Source organism: Brienomyrus brachyistius, chromosome 9 (assembly GCF_023856365.1).
Source record: "Brienomyrus brachyistius isolate T26 chromosome 9, BBRACH_0.4, whole genome shotgun sequence".
NCBI lineage: Eukaryota > Metazoa > Chordata > Actinopteri > Osteoglossiformes > Mormyridae > Brienomyrus > Brienomyrus brachyistius.
The window spans coordinates 24,514,566-24,524,056 of NC_064541.1; the positions used below are offsets into that span (position 1 = coordinate 24,514,566).

At 40.7% G+C, this 9,491-nt stretch overlaps 1 protein-coding gene across 2 annotated transcripts; it reads right to left on the reverse strand.

The window, feature by feature from the left end:
* Positions 1-89: 89 nt before the first annotated feature.
* Positions 90-7,625, reverse strand: LOC125748542 (lipolysis-stimulated lipoprotein receptor-like). 2 transcript variants are annotated; one of them, XM_049024815.1, is made up of 11 exons: positions 7,406-7,625; positions 5,608-5,937; positions 5,192-5,311; positions 4,852-4,908; positions 4,119-4,265; positions 3,713-3,904; positions 3,313-3,369; positions 2,541-2,669; positions 2,109-2,418; positions 1,374-1,947; positions 90-1,183 (listed from the first exon to the last, which is right to left on the reverse strand). In XM_049024815.1, the coding sequence occupies exons 1-11, from the start codon at positions 7,443-7,445 to the stop codon at positions 1,148-1,150; spliced, it is 1,992 nt and encodes a 663-aa protein (XP_048880772.1). In that variant the 5' UTR covers positions 7,446-7,625; the 3' UTR covers positions 90-1,147. The 2 variants fall into 2 exon arrangements, with proteins under 2 accessions (XP_048880772.1, XP_048880773.1); XM_049024816.1 differs by lacking the exon at positions 4,852-4,908 and having other exon boundaries at positions 7,406-7,624.
* Between the last annotated feature and the right edge of the window lie 1,866 nt (positions 7,626-9,491).

The following is a 9,491-nucleotide window of genomic DNA, read 5'->3' on the forward strand; positions in this document are numbered from 1 at the left end:
GTGTAGATGATTTGCAGTAAATGAAATTATACAATACTTCACATGATCGCATGGTCACTGTGGGATGTTACAGGACCACCAAATCAGTATCGGGATTTTAAAAAATGAATTTATTAAAAAAAAAATTAAAAAATTATACATTTACATTTTCAAGATATTACATGCCGGCTGAATAAAACCCATACAGCAACAAATACAGCCATAACTCACTTTCACTGTTGGATTGTGGTATTTCAGCGAGATAACTAAATCATAAAGCATTTAGAGAGTGACATGATATAGAACTGAATGAACAAATAAGGCATTGTTAATGACAGCAACTGGGGGACAAGGAATTTTAAAGAGAACACTGGGATATATGACATCAACAGAGAAGGACTGCCAATAGAACTCTTTCAATCCCATTTGTCCATTTGGACACAGTATAAGCTATGCTGGCTTATGACGACAGTATTTTGTCATCTGCGCGTGTGTGTGGGCAAACCACTCTCCAGCACCATTCTGTGCATTCTTCAGCTGCCTTCTGCTACTGGGAATTCCATGCCAGGGGGGGTTAAGAAAAAGATCCACTTGTAATCATTTCACCATTTATATACTATAATTTAGGTATGGGGTGGAGAGGGGTTGATAGAAAAAAAAAATTTTAAAAAAACTTTACAAAAATAGGTCAATGATGAGCAAACTAATTCAAAACATGCACATCTTCAACATTTCACAGGAACCAACCACCTGCAAGAATGTCACAGACAGTTATATTGTTAAAGTTAACATAGTTAGCTACATACAAAAATGTTTAGGATAAAAAGACAGAAAAGTTCTCCATATAAAAACGCACTTGTTGACTTATTATGAAAAAAAAGGTACACAGCTATTCATATTGAAAAGGCTGATATGCAAATAACGAATCAAGGTTACACAGTTTAATGTACAGGGATTCCAAGCAATTAAATTTGTTTGATGAATTTGCATCAACTCAAGCTTAAAGCTTTTTTACTGACTGATTAGGAAAGCATATGCACACAAAGCCTGAGGTATTCATAAGCTTTACAAATAAGTACTAGTAGCAGTTCATAAAATGGAATAAAAACGTGCTACAGATATATTCTGTAATCTTTTTCCAGAAAGAGATTCCCATACTTAATGCACTTTACACAACCAAGCTCTCCCGACTCACAGCTCCATTCTGAAAAGGAAATGCAAAGAGCAATATTAGCGGAATAATACTCCATACAAAGTTCAGACATACAATGTATAGTTATAAGTATTCCAAATGTCCATTTTACTGGCTGTATACAATGGACATTATTAAGGTTCATATAAACATCTAAATGGCTTAAGAGAATACTTCGCTTTCAGTTAAGATTCACACTCGCCTTTCGCAGGTTGCTTTTCTTGGAAGACGCCACGCTCTCATCCTCACTGTAGGGTGGGGGAGGGGGCGGGAAGTCGTCATGTCGGTGGTCAGGGTAGGAGGAGGGTGGCATTAGGGGTAAAGGCGGGGGCCCGCGCCCTGCTCTGCTACGCTCCGAGCGCTCTGAGCGCTCACTCTCACTGTCCAGCCTGTCGCGACTGCGGGCCCGCTGTTGCTCACCCATTTTCTTCCTCTGCAGCGCCTCCTTCAGGAACCCATCGTCATAGTGATCCCTGTCACCCCTCCCACGCTCCCTCTCCAGCTCCACCAGGTCATCTCTGCTACGGCTTTTTGGGTTGTGGGCCCGTTGCTGCTCACCCATTTTCTTCCTCTGCAGCGCCTCCGTCAGGAAGCTATCGTCATAGTAACCTCTGTCACCCCTCCCACGCTCCCTCTCCAGGTCTGTCAGGTCATCTCTGCTACGGCTGCGCCTGCCCTCGTATCTGCTACCCCTTGGGTGCCCGTCATCACGCGAGTAATCAGGTCTGTTCCGGTCATATCGGTTGTAGTCACTAGAAATGCTTCCTTCATTCAATCTGAATGAGAAAAGGAAAGGAAAACAAGATGGTATTTTCACCTTTCAGCCAGGAACTTCATATCAAAATAAATGTGTCAATCCAGTTTTCGCATGCAGTGAAGTACTTGCTACAGCGTTATAGGTGCATAGGAAAACAATCATAGGAAATTTTGCATATACCCTCCTCTGCCTCTTCTAGCTCCTCTTTCATCCCGTGGGGGAGAATAGTTGTCATGGTAACTGTGAGCAACATCATCCAGGTAATCGACAGAGCGTGCACGTCCACGGGCACCCATGTATCCCCCAGAGGGTGCATCACTGCCCCCTGGCCCTCTGTGGTTGCGCCGGGTGTACTGGGACACACTACTAATAGTGCTCATGTTCTCGTCCTGGTCCGGCACCGTGCTCAGGTGAGGTGGCTGTGATCTGCCACGATTCCGAGAGTCCAGGTCATCGTGCAGCGAGCTGACCTCGCTCATCCCGTCCACCACTGACAGAAGGGTCACAGCAAAGTAAAATTACATTCACGACAGAGACTCTGAAAGCGAGTGCTGTCGTTCCAGTAGTGAGGCGAAAACGAAAAAGAAGCAACCAAGAGATGAATAAACTGACAGCGGTTGTAATTGCCCGAGCTATCGCCAGGTCGAGTGGGGTCCAGGTTGGCCAGCTCCCTCTCCATGTAGTACAGCACACGAGTGGCATTTCCATCAGGGTTGGCCTGGATGCGGTAACCACTGCGTGCTGAAAGCAGGCATATACCGTTGTCATATAAAGCAAGGCTTTCGAGTTTACACTGTCCTCAGAGGAAGATTTTGAAAACCCCCCTTTCAATTTTTGCTTATATGGTTTTTAAAAAGTCACCAAATTCCATCCATCAATTTTCCAAACCGCTCATCCTACTGGGTCGCTGGGGGTCCGGAGTCTATCCCGTAACAATAAGCACGAGGCAGGGAACAACCCAGGATGGGGGGCCAACCCATCACAGGGCACACTTACACATCATTGACTCATGCATGCGGGCAAATTATTAACTCTAAATTGGCCTCAGCATATTTTTGGACTGTGGGGGAGAAACCGGAGCACCCGGAGGAAACCCCAAGACGACATGGGGAGAACATGCAAACTCCGCACACATATAACCCAGGCGGAGACTCGAACCCGGGTCCCAGAGGTGTGAGGTAACAGTGCTAACCACTGCACCACAATGCCCCCCCCAGTCACCAAATTGTTTATGCAAAAGAATAGTGTTAGTTAGAAACATTGAACTAGCCAAGACAAGCTAACAACAAGCTTAGTGACAGTTAAACAAAACTGCAAAACCAAATTCAGGTGTGTGTGTGTGTGATGGAATTGTGCTTCATAATTCCAATGGCATCTTACTCACTTCCACTGCCCCCAATGTCCCGATCATGCAGTAAAGGCACCTGGGAGCCTTGTCCAACTACAGCAAAAAAGGAAAACGTATTTAATCACAAAGACTTACCTCAGCTCTTCTCACAATCTGCAGATATTAAAACTAATTTTAAAAACTGAGAAACTACAATATGTACCCATTTAGCTGCTTTTGTCACAAATTAAATTGAAAATCAATCAATAAATTAACTGACAGACAGACAAGACTTATACTCCATCCAACACAATTCAGAGGTGGTCAGAGAGAGCATAGAGCGTATCCCATTTATTTGTTTTAGCTAACAGACACTTGTCCACATACAAGCCATGCAGATATACAGCATAGTAGATACCTTCAAATGGGATGACAATGTTTTTAAAACGTTTCTTACCTGAACTGGCTCCATCGAAGTCTTGGCCATAACTGTTTAATGGTGGGACAGTGGGCAAGGGCAGCATCGGGATGGCAGAGGCGTTTGGCACCATGCTGCCGTATGGGGGCTGAGCGTACATACTAGGGGCATAGAGGGTGGGGGCGTACATACTCGGCACACCCGACTTCACCGCCTTTCCTGCCTCATACACTGTCCAATGAGATCAAGGAAGAACCATGAGATGTTTAGCAGGCAAAGCAATATGGAGCCATTTCCAAATGAGCCTTTTTAAACAATAAAATAGCTTGAATTTCACAGCGGCTTAGGCAAATATCGATTCATTTCATAAACAGGAAACTCTGAAAATGAATCACGCCTGAAGTCCTGCTTTATGTTTAGGCCACGGCAGATGATTCATACTCACGAGCCCTGGGACAGCAGCACTTCTCAGGACAGCAGGGGCAGCTGATATAGCAGCAGCATGTATGCGGGCAGCACTGGCACCAGCAAATCGCAATGAAGAGCACAAGTAACAGGAAGCCCAACACCACCAATACCACCAGCAACCAGTCTGAAAGCAACAGGGGACGACACACCCAGCATTATGGCAGGCATTAGGATTCATAGCCAAACAGTTTCCAGTCCTGCACGTGTTTACCCATTTTACTATGACTGTATACTCTCACAGTGCTACCGTTATCAAAATATAAACTTAAGCAGGACAAAGCTAAACAATATAACCGATATATAGTGTCAGGTTATGTAAATACAACATAGGAAACATGGGACATGCTGGTTTGTCTGACATCAGGCAAGTTTTTGTGAATGTGGCAAGAACTGGTCATGCTCACTGTCATACAACACTTGGCCACCGCATAGAACACAACCATTTTAAACAGAGCAAATGTACTTACCGAATACCTATTTTCATGGACAGAAAAAAATTTGCCATTGAATCTTGATAGTTATGAAAAAGTTACATTTTTACTGTGCCTCCATTGCTTAAAAAAAAAGACTCAAACTTTGCATTTAGCTTTCTAATATATTAATATCTCAAAGTAAGTTTCTCTTGTGAAGGACCCTGTGAGGGGGCACACATCTGAAAAACCCCTTCGCATAAGGATTCAGGAGCTCTGGTTAAGGGGCAAGTTAAGTACCTTCCATGACCAGTAAGTCAATGCCAGGCAGGAGGTCTGTAGTATTAGACTTTCTCTCTGCGAAAGAAAGACAAACATTGAATAAGGTTCCTTACTTAACTTGTCCGCTTTACCATTGTTCTCAATCTACATCTAAGGTCCTTCACAGAGAAACTTAAATGAGACGGAAACATCTACAATACAAAAAAACCCTTTGACTTCTGATACAAGTAAACCAGATCTTAAATAGGTGAGCTCTTCTAAAAAAAAAAAAACCTGGCCTAAACTGTAATGGAGCCACAGCTAAAATGGGACGTTTAGTAGAGGGTGAGGGATCACACACATGCTATTAACAACTCACCCAGAACTATAAGCTCGGTATAGTCTTCACTGTTTCCTGTAAGGTCCTGAGAGGAGACTACAGAGCAGATATAGACGCCACTATCACCCCAAGCCGTCAGTGCTATGCTTAGGTCTGCATCTGAAGACAGGATAAGGATGGAAGGTCAGAGTATAGCTGAATTCAACATTAATGTTGAAAGACTATGCATCAATGATGCATACAGCTAATTTTGTTTTGAGCACAAATCCATTAATTTCAATAAAATCAAGCACTTGTCAGGAGATCCTTGAATTATGTCATCTTCTAAGAAGTGCTTAGACAGAATTACTAGGGACAGTCAGGGTTCCTCAATATGGAATTATCCATTAAATTGTATACTCTTCACCCCAACTACCAAACCAGAGAATGACAATTTAAATGGCCTCTGTGCTCACTGTTGATGATGCTGATTTGGCGGGCCCGATAATAATCTCCAAGGCTGACGGTGCTGCCCTGTTTGGAAGCAACAATACGAACAGTCCGTGCGCTATCGGAACATTCGATGTTTGGATTGTAATTAGGGTTCGCCTGGGCCAGAGCATTGTCAGCACTGCTGGGATTCAGCGCTGCCTGGATGGGATCTCGACAAAATGACTTGTACTTCCAGGTCACCACTGGTGGCTGAATGGATGATGTCTGGTAGTTGCAGGTAAGTGTAACTGGTTGGAACAGGATAACTACGTATTTCTTGGTGGGACAGTGGACAGAGATGGCCATGGCAGAGCCTAAAAGAAAAACAAAACCAATTCAAGGGTTATTGGTATTTTGTGGGTAAAGGGTAATTATTTTAACTATTTAACATAAATAGAATATTAGAATCAAGTTAGCCACACCCCTTCCCCCTTTTGCAACCAAGAACAACCCAGGTGCTTTTATCCCCAGACATGGACAGGGTTATCCAACTTATGCTAGATCTGTGATTGAACTCTTGACCTTTTGTGCACAGATAAGTTTAAATGGAGACAGCACACGAGTCCAATTCATTTACTGTACAACACATTTCCTCAGTGCTACTTAAATTTTTTACGTTTTTCCAAAAAACTATTCTATTCCTACCAATGGTCAAGTCATGTTTTTATTATTATTATTTTTATTATTATTATTATTATTATTATTAATGCCACATACATTTCAGCTTCTACCGAGTACGAATAAAAGTAACCACAAGATATTGTACTGAAGAGGGAGAGAGAATGAATCTGTACGTATGTGTAGCTATATAGTACTTAAAAAATACAGTTCTTAAAGCAGTTTAGAAAAACAGGGAAAATATTATTAAAGGATTAAACATTAAAGGTTAATAACCGCTGAAGACGCGTAATCTCTTCATGAGCGTCACAAAGTAATGCGTGCGTTCGTTGTTACGAGCCATTGTATTGAACCCGAATTTTTAAATGTAACAGGCTTCATGTGTCTGTTCATAAGTAACCTACGAGTTGTCCTTAACTCAGGCGTTGATCCGAGGACTTACTGTATTATTTCAATGACATATTCGTCAGTATAAACTTGTAAAATCTGCCTCGGCTAAAACGAAACCAAATGTTTTTATACACACATACACAGATAGATACACACATACACACATAGAAAGATAGACAGATAGAGACCTGTATAATCTTCTTGTGCTATGTTCACCACATACAGGTATTTTTGCCATGTAAACGAAAGCATTATAGCTGTTCATGGACATAGGTATACAAGTCTCTTAAAAAGGGAGCTGAGGTAGCGGGATACCGCTAGCGTTATCGAAAATACAAGTAGCCAAAAAAAGTCTGCCTGGATATGTTTTGTGAAACTTTCAATCACAGAGTAGCACTAAAAGAATGGAGTCCGCTTACAAAATTCACATTGCCATGACTCATTCGTAATCGCAAAGACCTGCTCCAACAAGCCTACGCTTCATGTTTACGAAATCCACCACCAAACAGAACACATTTATATTCATATACTTTAATGAGTTTTAAAAGACAAGCACTTATAATGCACAAATACAACACGTAATACCCTATACTGAAAATCCCCTTCCTGGTTGTAGGCCTAAGAGCAATTCTGCTAGGTTAAACCAGAAAGGTGCTTATTAATACTTCAAAAAGTAATAAATATATAACAAATCAAACTTTACATTCTGAACATGTCTCTACTTAAAAAACTATAATACTACAATAAGCATGTAAACGAAAAAGAAACACTTACCAATTAAAAAAACGACGACGACACTCGACGTCAGAAACATAGTTAAACTTTTAAAGAATATAATCCACTATATAACTTGATATAGTTAGCAATACAAGTTATGATACTTTCCAACAAAATAAAATGGAAATTGACCTTTAGTTTAGTTTACGTATATTTTGACACTATGACACAGGTAAACCCTCCATTTCAGCTTAACTTTTGTATGCAAATTAGCTGGACAGGTGAGCTAGTGAAGGTTTACAAGGGAAGGCGCAAAAGTCACCAGGGGTTTGTAAAATGTTGTGAAGAAGTATTACCAATAAGAAAACATAATACACATCTGTTGTATTTGTTAAAACGATAAATCCAACGTTTATAACGGCTATGAATAGTAATATGGAATTTTCCGAGCGATTCTTATTCTTTTTGCCGAAGGTACATTCAATAAACCCTCCTCTTCCTGTAAGCACATGGTTTAGACCGGCTGCTGAGTAATTCAGTCTTGCTAGTATCGGTCACTAGCAAAACAAATACTGAGTTGAATATTATCTGATCCTTTTATGGGCATGGCAAAAATCGGAGCTGCGGAATAATAAAAAAGGAAAACTACCTAATTGGGCAATGATTACTGTTTACCGTAATATTATTATCCAGTAAAAGACACGTAAGTCATATTTGGTCAAAGTTAAAATGTTTATAAATTACGCAAACAAAACTTGTGAAATAAATTTAATAAGGGTTTACCCATAAATGAAAATTTGATCTACATATGCCTTTCTGAATTTCTAAAATATATATTTCCAAGAGAGAATTCGTCGCCTGTATCGTTTTAAGTTTCTCTTCATTAAAATGAAGAAGCCACAGGAAAACAATGGCTATTCACAATGTATGAGTTATTATGAGTTATATATATGAGTGGTGTCTCTAGACCCAATTTACGGAGACACGGAAATGTAGCAGTTCCCACACTAATTACAGGGAAATTTTTAGAATTGCACACATTCACTAGTGCACAGCCTAACATTTCCTATAGTAGGCTTATACTCCAGGATCTTAGGTTAATTGCTTGAACCAACTGGGCTCTACAAAAATTGACATATGCAAATATTTATCAGGAGATAAATTACGTAAATCAAGCGTTAAGACTAGACCTAAAATACGTATTAGCCCGTTAAATCAGAAAGGAATATTTAGAAATTTTAATTTTCAAACAAATGTGCATTGTATAATTAATAACTACGAATTTTTTAGCTTGCTATAATTATAATCACGAAAACGTCAAATTACCTTCTTGATAGTTAAATGCACAGGGGAAAAAAGCAATACATCGGGAGAAAAATATAGACTTTTTGCTATTGCTTAACAATTCCTTTTCATCTAATATATGTTTAAAAAAAAAAAAAAAACGCGGTTGATTTTACTTGAGCTCTACATGCACTCTTACAGACAATCATAATTATTCTCGTCCTTGCTATTGACCTCACTAATACACCACGTGGCGCATTTGTCTTCTTCTGTATGGAAATATTTTGTATTACAATATTACTCAAAAGCAAGTGAACCTTTACAAAAAGTCGTCAAACACTTTTTAATAAGAGTATAGCATCAATTCAATTAAACTTCTGGGATATTGATCTGGTCATTTAAGTAGCAGAGGGGGTTGTTAATCAGGTTCAGCTGCTTTGGTGTTAAAGAAATTAACAGGTGCTCTTGCAGGGCAACAATTAGACAACCCCCAAAACAGGAATGGTTTAACAGGTGGGGGCCACTGACACTTTTCCTTCCTCATCTTTGCTGTTTTGCATTTGCCTACAGTCAGTGTCATAGAAGCGATACCTGGACCCTACAGAGGTTGCACAGGTAGTCCATCTCCTCCAAGGTGGTGCCTCAATACATGCCATTGCCAGAAGGTTTGCTGTGTCTACCAGCATAGTCTCAAGGGCATGAAGGAGATTCCAGGAGACAGGCAGTTACTCTAGGAGGGCTAGACGCTGCTTTAGAAGGTCCTTAACCAACCAGCAGGACTGATATTTACTCCTTTGTGCAAGGAGGAACAGGATGAGCACTGCCAGAGCCCTATGAATGACCTCCAGCAGGCCGCTGG